At 37.0% G+C, this 16,109-nt stretch overlaps 1 protein-coding gene across 1 annotated transcript; it reads left to right on the plus strand.

Annotated features, from left to right (window-relative positions):
- Positions 1-396: 396 nt before the first annotated feature.
- Positions 397-15,644, plus strand: TMEM144 (transmembrane protein 144). The gene is given in 13 exon segments (XM_009483349.2): positions 397-429; positions 431-551; positions 3,405-3,599; positions 4,791-4,913; positions 5,303-5,402; positions 5,933-6,013; positions 7,958-8,039; positions 9,211-9,275; positions 10,185-10,303; positions 11,620-11,739; positions 12,228-12,325; positions 14,357-14,410; positions 15,561-15,644. Coding segments are annotated over 13 exon segments (1,275 nt in total).
- The last annotated feature ends 465 nt before the right edge of the window (positions 15,645-16,109 follow it).

Genomic DNA, 16,109 nt, shown 5'->3' on the forward strand with positions numbered 1-16,109 from the left:
GGCCGCCGCCGCCGAGGGTTGGGCCTGCCCCGGCTGCGGGCCGAGTCCCGCCTCAGCGTGGGCCTGCCCTGCCCTGCCCTGCGGAAGCCCGGGCGTGCTGGTGTCCATAGGAGAAGCGACATCCGCCTGCGTCCAGAGCTCAGCTGTCCGTTTTCCCTGGTTGGGTGGTGCCGCTTACTGAAAATATTGCCCAAAGAACGGCTTTCAAAAGCGTTCATCTTGGGGAAGCGAAGAAATGCTTCTCTGGCAGCTGGACAGGGGTCACGGTGTCACCTGAGGACAGCACTCTGAGCCGCCTTGGGACTGACAGGGGTCTCCTAAAATAAGGATGAAAGTATCCACCCTTAATGGCAAATAGGTGATAGGAGAAACACGCAAATAAACAGTCAGTGTGACATGCAACCTCTAAAAATACCTGTTCAATTAGCACAGACAGTTTTTCCTGATCTTTACAACAGTGTGGATCTACCTTGAAGTGGATGCTCTCAAGGGCAGGCTTCTTGATCTCCTGCCTGTCTGCGGAGACTGTAGCAATGTGTTGCTACTTCGTTGAGTGAGCATCGTAACTTGTTGTGTCTCTGTGCAAAGGAAGAAAATGGTGGCGTGTTTCTGAGGAAACAGTGAAAATAGCACAAATTTCCAGGGAGGTAAACCAGTGGAGTTAGTAAGATAAGGGCGATGTGTGCCAACAGAATTCCATTATAATTCCTCTGCAGCTTGGGAACCCTGACATGCCCTTCTTACTGAAGGGCTACTTAGTGAAAAAACCTCTTCAATAACAGCAACAATTTCAGTTGTCTGTGCTTCATTTTCAGATACAAACACTGCGTTCCAACATCTCAGCAGGTGCAGCAAGTGCTTCTGGTTTGGCATTTGGTAGCTATAAACCTTTGGAGGCACATACGCTGCAAGTCAACCTGGCAATACCTAGGATTGTAGAGAAGAGAAGAGGCTTTTAGTGAACTCTCTGAAGTGCAAAGTATGTGCAAGCATGTGCAAAAAAGTGTAGTCAACTTAATGCTGTGTGCCAGTTCATTATTTGCTCTTGACATTGGCTCATACAATCGTAGAATAATTTAGCATGGAAGGGACTTCTGGAGGTCATCTAGGTCAACTCCCTACTTAAAGCAGTGCATCACTGAAGTTAGAGCAGGTAGCTCCAGACCTTGCCTGGTTGAGCTTTCTCTTGAAGGCATGAAAATGGAGTTGAAAGTTGAATCTGAAATTTAACCAAATTTGGGGACTAAGTGCCCCAAACCTTGGAAAGTTACAGTTTTAAACACTCTGAATGAAGCATACTCTTCTTTGGTTAATTGGAAGTTGGGTTTCCTTTTCATTTTTGGTGTTACAGTTCTGGTTCTCCAGTTGTGCAACAGTCTTCAATGTGCACACTGTAGAGATTTTTGGAAGACAAAAAGCAAGCAGAAAAGTATATTGCCCCACAGCACACAGTAGATCCCTCAGTGGATACAAAACTGACATATTTTTAAAGTAACATTTCTCTCAACATTAACAAAAATCAAAAAGGCTGATAAACCACTTTAAATTTGAACAGTTGTTAGTATTTCACCTGCATAACTTATTTAAAGGCTAATGTACAGAGTCCTGCATTCACAGAGGCGCAGTGTAATCAGCTTTACTTCTGTCATTAACAGCATGAAGTTCTTCCTGTGCAAAAGCAAGCTCTTGTGCCTTACTTGTCCACTAAATGAATTAAATTTATTCACTCAGTGAGTCAAGTTTGATTAAGATAGCTGATGTAAACCTTCATCTGTCTTAATCCATTCTTGTGGTGTCACAGTGTTTCTTAGCCTGTGAAGTCAGTCTTTGAAGAGATCACAGCATTATTACTTGCACTGCTGTCTACAGGTCCCAGGTAAAACATACTTTACAGAAGAGTCTTAAATACAGTGAAAACTTCCTAGAGAAGCTTATCCTCTAAGTAGCCAAGAAAGATGAAGAGTGAAGGAGAAAAAGATAACAAGATAAATGTGCCATTGTACCTTCATGATGTGTCTTCTAAATGTCATCTGTGTTTTTCCTAAGTACTCGAGTTAAACATATACTGACATCTTTCAAGGGGAATAATTATAGAAACTAAATGTTTATATTAGTTGTGGGTTTGAACTTTTCACCTGCTAATGCAAATTAATTAATTTCAGCCGACAACGAAGGCCCTGCTGAAGCTGTAGATAAAAGCATAGCGCCAGCAGATGCAGTTCTCAGTCTCCTAAGGACTCCAGAGAAGGTGAGACTGGAGGGTAAAATAAGATGAAAGAATGTGCAGCAGCTCAGCTCTTCCTTTTGTGTGTAGTCACAACACCCCTTACAAGACTTGGCAAAATTTCCACCATCCTATTTCAGCTTTTTTCCTCCAGGCAGTAGCTAGTCCACCTACACTGGGGAATGTCAAACTGCATTAGGATGTCTTTTGATTCAGTATACATAGCATTATTTTGACAACAGGATTGCATGTGTATCTCTACAAATATGCCCCTTTATACTCACAGCATGTTAAGTATCCTGTTGCTATTTGAAGTTAAATTTCCAAGCACTTTTCTTATATGTAGTCTTTTAAGTGTGGTATTAAGATTATGTATGCAAAGATCATGTTATCAGAGTTGTCCTCAGAGCCACCGTTTCTGTCAAAGTCATAATCCATGTCAAAAGTATATATGTGGTACTTCTGTTGAGTGTAACCTCAAGATGAATCACCCACAAAAAAAAAAAGGGAGGTATTAAAAAAAAAAAATCTTTGCCTTTGTTATTATAGTTATGTGGAATAAACAAAGAAACTTTAGAGGCAGCTTCTCCCTTTGTTCCCCACAGAGAAAATGAGCCTTTATTCATGTTTTGTATCAGCTAGAGCAATTCCTGTGGTTACCCTGTGTTCCTATATTGATTTTACTGTGGCATCTGTAGAATCCCTGAGCCTGTTCCTGACTTCTAGGCAGTGGGGCTGCAAATTGCTATAGCTTCTTCTGCCAATTAAGATTTTGTCTAACCCCTGCTTTTTTACACACCCCATCATGACCCCACTTTGGCTACCGGAATAAGGAATATTCTAATAGAGCATGTCCCTAAAGCGTCATGGCTTCCCATAGGCCTCACAGATTCAAGTCCTCTTAACCTCTGAGTGTATCTCTATTGCGTTGTATGTTTTCAGACATGCTTTTCTGTGAAGCTGATTATGAAACACACAATAGTGATTTTTTTGTACATCTGTTCTTAAGTTACTTCATTCACATTTTATGGCAGCTTTTCGTGGGACTCTACAGTATTCATTTCAGTTCTTTCCAGCTTCTGAGAGATCAATAAGTAGGGTCCTTTAAGTTTCAGATTTCTGAACTAGGTTGGTATTATTTAATATTGTACATGTTTAATTCCACTCTCTGATTTCAGAATCTGTCAGGACCAGCAGCAAAACAACTCCACAAAAAGACGCAACTTCAGAACAAAGATGAACATCGGGAAAGCTTACAATACCTTTAACATCAGCAATGGAACAGATCTAGCTATTGGCTTTACCTCTTCCACAGTAGCTGTCCTTCTATTTGGGACAAACTTTGTGCCTGTTAAGAAATTTGATACTGGTGATGGTAAACTTATTTACATTCTTTTGTTGGTTTCGATATTTTTGCTAATAGGAATAATATTTTAGCAGCAAATATGAGTTTCTATAGCTAGGGTTATAAATACCATCACAGCCTTAATCCATAGAGCATGTTTTAATTTTCTTTGCTATTGTTAGGGTATAAAGCAGTAATGTATTGGTTCAGGATGTGGCAAATCTTTAGAAGAGTCTTTTTATGTGGTGGTGTGCACTTTAACAGTGATGATGTGCATTTCATGAACGTTTCACAATGGAAAGTGAAATGTGCTTTCTTCTACCCTTGTGGGAATTCTCAAACACATACAATGTTATTTATACTGTAAAAGTTGTTGGACTTTGGAGTGTTGCCTTTTAATTGTGGACCTAACATAAAAACAATCAAAAATTGAAATTTTAATACTTTTATCTGGTGACTTTGTAAGAGGAAACAATCGCTTCTATTTCCTACTTGGAATTTTATCACTTTACTGTACTAGGTTCATGTTGTATTTGCATATTTATATGAAGCATAGTCAATTTTCAGATTCCTAGATGAATAGATCAGCCATTATGTTACTGCAATAATAGTATCTGCATTGCAGGCTGGATATAACCTCTCTCTTTGTGCCAAATATGGCCCTACCAAGACAAGGCTAGACTTTAAAGCAAAAGTCTTAGCTCGGCTGGCATAAAGTTAACTGGTCTGCGTAGTTGACCCTTAGAGAATCTACAAAGGTAGAAGAGATCTGTCCAAAGTTTTTATCATCCTCAGTGTCCTGGATTAGTGGAAAAGCCTGAGCCCTGAGCTTTGAAAGAGTTTTGTCCTGTGCAGTCATCATGTTAGCTGCTACTAGGGTGGTGGGAGAAGTTTGCAGTAACTGAATATCCTCTTTGTCAGAAGTCTGTCAAAATTTTCATGTGTTTGAGAATCAGGGCTTGTGTAAACTTTGTCCAGCAAAGTGTCTTTTGCAGCTGTGTATAAAGAATGCATGGTAAGGAAGAGGTTGACAGAATTATAACACCCTACCCTAAAGTACATCTTTTGAATACATTGTAATGTGGTTCCCTGAAATTCACAAAGGAGGTGGCCACCTTTCAATTTTTTCTGTACTATTTCATCTAAAACATGGTATGTTAAGAGATTCACACATGCAGTATTCTACAAGTTCTCTATTGTGTGCATTTGATTTTTCCATAGGCATGTTCTTCCAGTGGATTCTCTGTGCCTCCATATGGATCGTTTCTTTGGTGGTCAATTTAATCCAGAATTGCCCCCGGTTTTGGCCTCTGGCTATGGTTGGGGGCTTTGTGTGGGCTACAGGTAAGGATAAAGAGATTCTATTTCTTGAAACAAAATAATCCTAACTCTTAATAAAAAAAAAAAAAAAAGTGATAAAACTTTTCCATATATAAGGTGGTATTTATTTGGCTTTTTCAAATCTCAGTATTAATGGAGCTGTACCCTTATAGCAAGTATTATTTTATTATGCCTATTTTATAACAGAAAATTCACAGCAAAAATAACTTTAAAAATGGTACTGAGGAAAAGTCCGTGTTTAATGTATTTATTTTTTAAAAAACGCTATTTCCTACCACCTTGTAGTTGCCTAAATTTCTTTGCCTTCTGAACAGTCACAGAATCTGAAGCAAAAATATACAAGATCACAGTCTACTTTTTAACTTATTTTAATTTTTCTTTTTGTATTTCAGGCAATGTTACAGTTGTCCCTATTGTTAAAACTATTGGCTTAGCTCTTGGTCTTTTGATATGGGCTTCTTTTAATTTGCTGACAGGTTGGGCAAGTTCAAGGTGAGTATGTTTAAGTCATACATAATTAATGTTGCCACTTCTTCATTAATAACTGCGATGTAAACACTATCACCAATAAAGAGGATTTATAATATATATAAGATCTTTTTCCCTCTCAGTGCAAAGTGCTCAGGTTAATTATTTTATCTTTTCATGTTTCCTATGTCTCAACAAGAGGAAGAATGCCCAGTGATGTTCATTAACATAATTGAGTGAATAAATAATGTATTTGTTAATGTAAAACTAGTACACTGTATTTTTTCTTCTACAGCATGGGCTGATAAAAGAATTTAACTTCAATTTTTAGATACCCAGATTAAAAAAAAAATCAATGTAAATTAAATTAGTTTAAAGATGACTTTTGTAAAGTAGACATAGCTTTTTGCAAGCCAGCTGAAGCACCAATCCAATATTGCAAATATAAACTTAAGCAGAATTATTTACATGAGTAAAGATTTCCAAGACTGGGTTATAATTTAAATATTTGTATGCAATCAGTGCACCTAAGTGAAACTGGTTAAATATTCCAGGTTTGGTTGGTTTGGAATTGACCCAGAAGAGGTATCAAGACCAATCTTAAATTATATTGGAGCTGGACTTTCACTATTAAGGTAAAAATTCTGTAATGTAAAATATATATTTAATAACCACAGGGACAATTTAACTAGAGGGCAAATGTATTGAAATTTTTTTTGCAAACGTATTTACTGCAGAATTCATGAGCTATCCATACCTAGCTGGTCAGTGTTGTATTTCAGAACAGAAACATACATGATATCCAGTACAGTGTTGAAATGATTACTTGGAAACACAGGAATATATTTTTATGCTGGTAGGCATGTTCAAGGCAAAGCAGTGATGCACTGGTCGTCTCCCTAGCCAGGTTATTCAAATGGTTCACTTTCGCCAAATCTTGTGAGAGAGGAAAAACTGACTAGAATAATCTTGGTGAGAAAACCTCTGTGAGATTTCCAATCTGACTTTGCTCAGTCAAGAGTACAAATGCTTCCTCTTAACTGTAGAATATGCCACAGGACCCCTTCCCAGATCCTTTGGGGTCCATGAAAAGCCAGAGGCTTTGCATTATCTCTTGTCCTTAATAGCTCCCTGTCTTGTAACTCTTAAGCCAAACTTGCAACAACTCCCAAACAGTGGCTTCCTCTGGGATCTTCAGAAGGACTTCTACTCTTATTTTGTGTTTTTTGTTTATTATTTGTAAGAGTGCACATTTTGGTCCAAACACAGAGGTCTTTGCTGCATAGCAGCATTCTTGCTTTCCAACTGGGTGGCCAGGAAGGTCTTTCTAGGAACATAACAGTGGCCCTAAATCCCAGGGGCAGTAGGTTTGCCATAAGTGTGCTAAACAGCAGATGCACATAATGCCTTTAGGAAAGAAGGGTGTTAAGAAGATGGAGATGATGGAGCCATTTTTGATTGGTAGGAGAGAGCTGCTGCCTTAGATTCATGAATTTTGCTTCCACTCTTCCTCTTTCCTAAGATTCCGCAGCTTTTTACCCCTTGCCATTACGTGTAGCATGTGATTTTGTGAGATACTCACAAAATAGTAGCAGTACTGCTATTCATGCCTGATGAATTCATTCAGCTCACTACCTGCTTTCTGCCTGTTTCTGAGATACCGTGGAGAAGTGATCAACAGGCAAAAAGATCCTGATCAAACACGTTTTCCTGGCAAGCTGCACAAAGCCTGTGTATGTTGCTCTGCTCTGCAGAGCTCAGGAGCATGTATTTCATTTTAGCCTCCTGTGTGGAACCTGTGCATGTTTGCCTAGTCCCTCTGGAGGAAGCTGACATCCTTTTATACCTATCTTTATTCCTTCAGCAGGAGATGAATCACTTTGCAAGTGGAGACATTCTGTTTACAACTATGAGAAGGAATTCCTAAATCATTAAAATATGTTGCATAAAAATAAAAAACAGATCCTGCCGTTTCTGATTACAGATATTTACCTGATTTACTGGAGCTGGGGGTACAAGTAGTAATGTTACCCTTTCTTCTTAATTTTATTCACTTAGTGCACTGGAGCACCACTGAGCAATACCACTTCTCCTTCCACATACACATAAGGCCCTGTAGAAGCAGTATTCCCTCACTTGCATATGGTAGAAGACTAAAACCTAACATTTTTCCTTGAGCACAGAGCCAATTCTGTACAGGTTTAAGTTGTTCCATACAGAATTTTCATGCAGATGTTCCATTGTATGTGTGGCTTAGTACAAAAGGGCACTGTTAACTAAAGCAACTGTTGTTAGCATGTGGTTGTAACTACACACTGTAAAAAGGAGACATTTAAATCCCATTTCAGAGAAGAGAGATCTATAAAGTGATACAAAGACTAATTTATTTACTTACATCCACTTAAGTTGTTTGTTAAGACTGTCAAAAGCAGTTGCATTTTTAAAATATATTGAAGTGACTAGGGCAATAATGAAAATAAAGTAATAATGCTTCCAAATATAACTTTTGTCTCTCTATGCTAAAAGTGATGTCCTCATGAGCTGACATGGTATTTATTGGTGTATTTTTCTCTTCTGAGTGCTGTCATATTTCTTTTTATAAAAACTGAAGTCCAGAGTTCTTCAGCTTCATTAGAAAGTACGCCTTTACTGAGAGAAACGGTAAGTGCTCTACAGTTGTTATTTTACAGCAGTGAAAGTACATACCCATTTAAAAGCAAAAAATTTGCTTGATGTTAACCAGATTTGCCAGGATTTGTGGTAGGCTACATAAAACTGCATAAATATGCATTGATTGTATTTAATTTGTGGATCTTGTGTATCCAGTCGAATGTGAGCAACAGGAAAGGTCTTCCCAAGTGTTCTTTCTGTATTTCAGCTTTAAATGGTTTAAAAGTCCTTTTTCATTATGACAGAGTGTATAAAAGACAGAGTGTATTACTTTCCTATCTGACAAGAGGAGACAGTTTTAACTAAAACTTAACTATAAAACTAGGAGGACGCTTAGATGAAAGGCAACAGTGTGTATAACTCTTATCCACCAGATTTTTGCCACATTACAGAGGCAGAACACTGTCAGGAGTCACTGATTCTCAGCATTAGCAGTGACACAAGCCAAAGAGGGGTGCCAGATTGGCTGTTGCTCCTTTGGGAGACCAAAGTATGCAACAAAAGCTGGAGAACAGTAGGCTCCTGCTACCATTGTACCTTACTCTTGTAGATCAGTGGTGCATTGAAACTCAATTGCTACCTGAACAGAGAGCCCTTCAGAGTTTTCTGTCTGTGCTCAATGCTCGCTAGAGGTTCCAGTCTATGAGAGCAAATCACAGAAGACAATCTGGTTGCAGGATTAGAATAAAGGAATGTTGCATTTTCTTTATGCTGCAGAGAGTTATTTTCCCTGTTTGCAAATAGTCCTAATATTCTGATAGTAACACCAGAGCTATCACCAGAAGGCAAAAACACATCATAAATAAAATCTATAGCTTAAATCATTCATCAGATATGAAGAAGGATGAGTTTTGAAAGTCAGATCTACCTGCATGCAGATTTTAAAAGAATGCTAGTGGGTGCTGTGTTATGTAGTAAACCAAAAATCCATATCCGAACTCATACTTGTAAACTCTGAGGTAGGTAGATCCAATTATTATTTTGTTATTTAAAAAAATATATATTTCTCCTTTATTCGGAGTATTTCTGTAGGTTCCTATTGTTTCTCCTTCCATTTTCATTTTATTTTCATAGACCAAAACTGTTCTGTTTAATACAATGTTTGAGATTTAAAAAAAAAAAAAGAAACCAAACCTGAGTGAAAACTCTTGTTTTTTTGCAGTCTGTTAATGTTTCTGAAGATGACTCATGGGTGAACAGACTTTCTCCAGCAAAAAAAAGATTAATGTAAGTTATTAACAGTTCTTTTACTGGTGCAGGCCAAGTAGCCAGAGAAAGTAGTTGAACACAGTAAGAGCAGAATTTGTGTCCTGTAGTTTTCCTAGCACAGTCATGCACTAACAGTTTTTAAAGTACTAGTCTAGTGTACATATCTATATATGAATAGCTGCTCAATTTATTAGATTTTTTCCTTCACACTGTTAAGTGTGCATTACCTTATCAAGTAAGTATTAGTTAGTGCTACAAAAGTACAACATTTGCAAAGTAAATAGCAATAGCAACTAAGTAATTACAGAGCTGTTTTTTATCACCTGGTTGATTAGCACTCCAGCATAGAAGAGCCTGTGCTAATAATGTGCTTCCAGGTGTGGTTTCCAAGTGAATACACCTGGAGAATGCATGGCAGTATGGTAGGGAGACAGCAGAAGTGCTCCAAGGTGGAAGCAGTAGCTATCAAGGGGCTAGTGTGGGGAGTGGAGACAGCCAAAAATACAATGATGTGGAGGCAGAGAAGGGGACCAGGAGGCAATGAAGCTGGGAATAGTTATAAAGAATATGTAGGCTGCAACAGTGAAGCTGACAGTGGGAGCATTTTAACTATATTTTTGTTGGTTTTCTCCTAGCTCTGCTTTTAGGAAATCCTAGTTGATTTCACTTGTCATTATTCTAGACTGCAGGCTCTTTGGGCAGGAATTGTCTGTGATAATTGGCCACAAAGTATAGGAAAACTAAGTTACTATGTTGAACCATTTCTACACTAGAAAATAGAAATGTGCTAAAATGTATTATTTTTATAGCGTTGCTACCAATTTTCATATGGTATATGGTCTTTAACTGCAATACTGGACTTAAGTGTATTGTCTACTTCCCTAATTAACACTAGGCTATTTTCTCTGATTTTTGCTCTTTTTAAAGAGGATGTAGCCTGGCTGTAGTAGCTGGAATACTCTATGGTTCCAGTTTTGTACCAGTACTTTACATCAAGGACCACGGAAGAAGAAATGAAACTATATACACAGGAGCAAGTCAATTTGGTAAAGGCTAATAGGTCAATTCTACTTTATTTCATCAGTATATTGTGGTCTCCTGCTTTTGTAAAGGCATTAAGTGAAATTCTTGATACACCTGGAAATATACAACGGCAACTTATCAGTTCTGCGCTGTGTTATATGTTCTTGTAATCATTGTACTGCTACTCCCTTTTTCCCAGAGGTGAATTACACCATTAAAAGAACAGTGAGAAACAGCCCAGAGGATACCATACTTAACTCATAGTATTTAATGCCTTCTGAAACATAGCTAGCATTCTTAAAATACAAAGCTCGTATGCCTGGAGCATGAGTTAAGCAAGGGCACAAGCTGTACCAATTGTTTAATTAGTACACCAGTAGAGGAAGAGGAGAAGCTTGATCATAATTGTTTAGCAGAAGAGATATATAGCAAGATAAGTAATTAAAACCTTGTAGTTTTTGAAATGGAAACTTTTTAACATAAGCCTAATCACCAGTTTCAAACAATATTTCCCCAGAAACATTTTCCTTAAGATTTAGTGTATAGTCTATCAGGTAATACCAGCAGCAGCTTAAGAGCAACATATTGCTAAGACCGCATAATGTTGCTGTTAAGAAATTGTTATGTTACATAAAATTTCTCTTGAATACTGCAATTTATATATTCCCCAGCTAGACAAAACAGATGTTATCACTACTGTAGCTGCCTTTCCTGTTGAGGATTCACAACTCCAAGGAGATAGAGATCACCTTGCTACACGTTTCTGCTTTACCATATTGGAAATTTTCTTTTTAGGGCATACCAAGTCCATAAAGGATTTATTATTGTTAATGATTATAGTGATCAAAATTGTGATGTGTTCTTCAAGATTAAAAGAAAGGACAAAACTGCCATGTTTAGCTTACACAGTAAGTGCAATTGTTCTGCCCTTAAATGTACAGAAAAGAAACAAGGCTATATACAGGAATATAAATGTAGATGGTCAGGAGAGGATCTCCTTTGTAGCCTCACCTGAGGATTTTCTTAAGTTTTTAATAAATTAATTCCATAGTTTGACTAATAGAGTTCTGAAAATAACAACTCACAGAAATGCATAAAAGCTTGTGATAAATGCTAGGGTCAACACAGCAGTTAAGTCATGTTTAATATATGTGTGATTGACCAAATCCATCCACAGTTAGACTGGCAGCTGTATTCATCACAATCACAATTGAATCTGAGTGGTTAGCAGTAGCACCCTATGTGTTTTTGTCTATGTGAATGCCATCAGTGAAACAAATTTAGTTAAAATTAATAATTGATGTTTTCAACTAATACAATTTTGTAATTTCTCTTTCAGATTTAGATTATGTTTTTGCACACTTCAGTGGAATATTTCTTACAAGTACTGTCTACTTTTTGATCTACTGTGTAGTCAGGAAAAATAAACCTAATGTTTATCCCCAAGCCATATTGCCAGGTATGACTGGTTTTTAAATTAACAATTAATTTCATTAATTACTACTGACTGTTTTGCAGTGATTAGTTCAAGCTATGTGTTGGAATTGTAGTTCACCTTTCAGGAGTCTTCATTTGACTTTTTGTCTCTTTTGAAAGATTGCTCCTATTAGGTTAATTAATTAAGGTTAGGAAACAATGGTAAATTTTGTTCTAATCTGAAATTAGAACAAAATGATATTGCATACCACAGATTTTCAAAAACTGACTCTGCCAGAGTGGAGAGCACTTTGCCCAGAAAATTGTGAAGTTTAATTTGCTGCTTTAGTTGGAGTAGCTGATTTTTCTCTCTTGAGCTTTGGTTTAGATTATCAGAGCCAGCTTGTTGAAGTAGTTAACATACTAAAATACGTACATACAGTTTCTGTATTATGCTATAAATATAAATGTTCTACAAATTGCTGTCTATACCTTGCTGTTTATGTTTTTGACTGGGATTTATTTTTCTAGGGTTTGTTTCTGGTGTGCTTTGGGCAATAGCCAATTGCTGCTGGTTCATAGCCAATCACTATCTCAGTGCTGTGGTCAGCTTCCCGATAATTACTGCAGTAAGTATATAAAAAATAAAATCTGTGACTAGAATTAAAAGTGAAGGGTTCTCTCTCCCCTGCAATTTGCAGAATTAAGTTGAAATTATGTCTCTAGAGCATTTTAATCAAGAGTATACATCGCCTCTTATTCTGCTTGTCTGTGCTAGCCTTTGTTTTTTTAGGAACATACGTGACTGTGACAAGCACCATCTTGGTGAATGCCAAGCATAAAAAACCAAAGGAATTGAAAGTGTGAGTTGTTAGGTTATGTAAAAGCCAGAGAGCTCTGTAATCAGAACTATATCAATATTAAAAGGTAAACTGAAGTGATTAAAAGAAGAAACAATTTATGTTTTCATCCCAGCAAGTACGTTTTGTTCTGGATATTTTCATTTGTGATTTTTATCCTCCAGCAGTCATTTTGCTTAGTTAAATCGGGTATTTTTTCTTTCTACAGTTCTTGAACACACAGAACAGATTATGTATTGCTGAAAATAATGTTCTTATGCAAATGAGGGAAAAATAGGTTGGCCTGTTTTGTCTGTTTTATTCCTATTTATGATACTGTACCTTTAAAGCACTGTTAGTTTCCAGAAGCTGCATAAACTCCATCACTAGGCAGAAATAAACTTTGCCTTTACTCTCTTGCCGATCTGCTAGATGGTGCTGCAAAGGTGGATAACTTCTGGCAAATGAGAGTTCATAAATATCAAAACCAAAGTTTTGCCGAACAGCTGTATTTTGGAAGCAAACTAATGAAACAACATTAATAGGGATTAAGCTTTGCCTCAAGATGCAGTAAATCAGAATAAACTCTGCAGTATGCAATGAAAAAAAAAAGAGACTTGGGATCATTCTAATTAGAAATTGAAGGATTAATGGAAAGCAGCTTTAGTGGCTCAGTTATCAGTGTGCCTAAAGGGCAAGGATATAAAATGACAAAATGAAAAATTTAACTATAGCACTGATGAGAAACTGCCTGTCTGGTCCACAGGTTCACGACTGCTGCTTTACTTCATCCTAGAGAGAATTTCAGACAGCTATTCATCACATCCCTTTAACAATTTGTTTCATTTTTCAAATGCGTTCCTCTCGCAGCGTACATTATCTAAAAAGTGAAATAACACCTTAGCTATTATTCCAATAATAGTTGGCAATTTCACTAGGAAATGGCACCCACAAACACATTCAGCATGAGACGCTGTTTCCTGCTGGCCTAAATCTGTGTCCTGTCAGCGGTACTGAAGATGGATAGAGGAAGATCACTGTCCAAACATCTGTCGAGTGTTTCTGAGAGCAGCTCTAATGGGAAGCATTAACAGAGCTAGTTTTTGCTTCATATTCAGATAATATTTTCTCATCCATCATGAAAATTCAGATCATTGCTCCCACAGGGGAAAAACTATATTACCAGGAGTGCCTGGAAATTATCGTTGTGTATCACTCTTTGCTGTTAGCTAGGAAATCTGTACAACAAAATCACAGATAATCAGTAGTTTTCCTGACCTGGCTGGCTGGCTTGGCTTCATGCTTTGTCTAGATGCCTGCTATACAGGGAATACATTTATGTTCCTGTTGCTTGATATCATACTAAATGATAAAATCAAACTTTGTTCAACTAGTTAGTCATGCTAATAAAGGAAATGTTAGGAATAGCCATGGTAGCTGTCAATAAACCTGAATAGTCTTCTGAAATGAGGTAACATTGTGGACTACAGTTTGGACTAAAGTGAGACCTATTGTTTGGAGCCTACCAAAAGAATGTGTAACAGACAGTGTAGACTCCACAGTATAACTTAGAAATAAATTGTGCCTTCTCTGAAAAAAAAAGTCTCTTGCCTCTTTAGCCTTTCTTGAAGATTTTATTGTGTCTTTCTTCGTAAAGATTTCAGTGATGTTCATATTTTTGCCATGAGTGATGTAATTATACAGAACGGAAAGGCCTAAATTTTTTTATCCAGACAAAATTCAACCATCCTGAGAACAATAATGAGAAGGTGACACATTTTAATGAAATGCTGTAATGTACAAATGAATCTTCTTCTTTAGGGTCCTGGTCTTGTTGCTGCAATGTGGGGAGTCCTTGTATTTAAAGAAATCAAGGTAATCTTATTAGGTGTCTTACCTAGTCTCTCTTACTTGTCTCTGGCTCTAGGAACAGCATGACTTGGTATACAGCTGTATTCTTAGATTTCTTCTCCTTACAAGTATTGCATTGTGAAGCTGAAAGTCACATCATGCGATACTAAGTTTTCCAAGGAAGATGAAGAACTCTGAACAATTTTTACAGGAATGAAGATTTGAATTCCATAACTGTATGAGCAGCAGTGGGAGTAAATGAAGACTGTAGCAGAGGCAGGATGCCAAGCACAGCCTGAAAATAGTCTTTATTTGAGCCAGTTCTTTCAGTGGGCGTAGGGGAATGAGCAGTTGTCCTAATAGCACATAGACAAGTAGATTAGACTTCTAGGGTCAGATTCGCCAAAGGAGCAAAAAATGAGACAGAGATTAGTTGCCCTTGCTAATTACAGTATAACGTAAAGTTTCCTAAACTGATACATCAGTGATTGCCTAGAACAGGCTAATTTACTCTGCTGGATGTTAACTTATATGGCAGAAATCATTTTTCTAGTGGAATCTGAAGCATTGAATGCTAGCAGGGTAATCCTCAAGTTCCCTTAGGATCCCTCAAGTCCAGGATCCATAGGCACCTAATTTGCCATTAGAGATCATCTTTCCCAATATTTTTGGTGACTGTGTAAAATGCATTAGGCATCCCTGGATCAGGAACTAGAAGTTCTGTCTCTCTCTCCCACTGCAGATTAATGTTGCACCACACTAGAAGACAATCATGTTCATTATCCAAAGCTTCGTGACTCACCAAATCTTTCATCCTTTTCATACATTTTAGAATAGTCTCTGCATAAGTGCTTACTGTTTAAAAATAATCTGAAAATAGATAAAGGCCTTTAAAAATACTTTTTAAAATTGCTGAATTAATTTTGTGAATATTTTACTAAGTGTATGGCATCATAGATTACTTGTATTAAACTGTTTTGGATAGCAAATATGTTACAAACTTTATGTGAAATTAAAAAAAAAAAGTGAAATAAAGAACTAGGGTTTGATTTATGTCAAAATTAATAAATCCATTACATGAAAAGGTAAATTTTATACCTTCTTTTTTTTTTTTGGTGAAGTGCTACCCATTATGACAACATAATTTTCTTTTTCTCTCCCTTTGTCTCTCCAGGGACTAAAAAACTACATGTTACTCTCGGTAGCATTTTGCATCATTTTGGCTGGATCACTCTCCACAGCTTTTTCTAAAGTTTGAAACGATCTTCTGGACCAGTAGATGGTGCTACTGTTTAATATAATCAGAAAAATAATATTGGTATATCGCAATACTAAATAATTTTCAAAATGTATGTCCAATATTTACCCTAACTTGCTTCAGGCAAGTGAAAAAGAAAACCTTTGCTAAATATTCCCATTTGGCATGAAAGAAAATCTGGAAATGTTTGTTTCTGCATTTCTTGGAATGCTAAGAATATCAAAGGATTTTATTAAATAAAGCTAAATGATTTTATGGTTACTAATTCTTTTTTCTGGTTCAGGTACTAAACTTCATGTCATCATAAATTGCAGTTCACTGTTGTGATGGTGGATAAATAGATTTTAGTTCTCTGCGTGTAACACTGTAGGTATTTGCAAGCTGATTTGTTTTATTATAACATTCTGTCTTACTGACTTGAATGTAAAATACGTCTTGGAATATTCTTCATGGAACTGATATACA

The sequence above is a fragment of the Pelecanus crispus genome, chromosome 4 (genome assembly GCF_030463565.1).
Source record: "Pelecanus crispus isolate bPelCri1 chromosome 4, bPelCri1.pri, whole genome shotgun sequence".
NCBI lineage: Eukaryota > Metazoa > Chordata > Aves > Pelecaniformes > Pelecanidae > Pelecanus > Pelecanus crispus.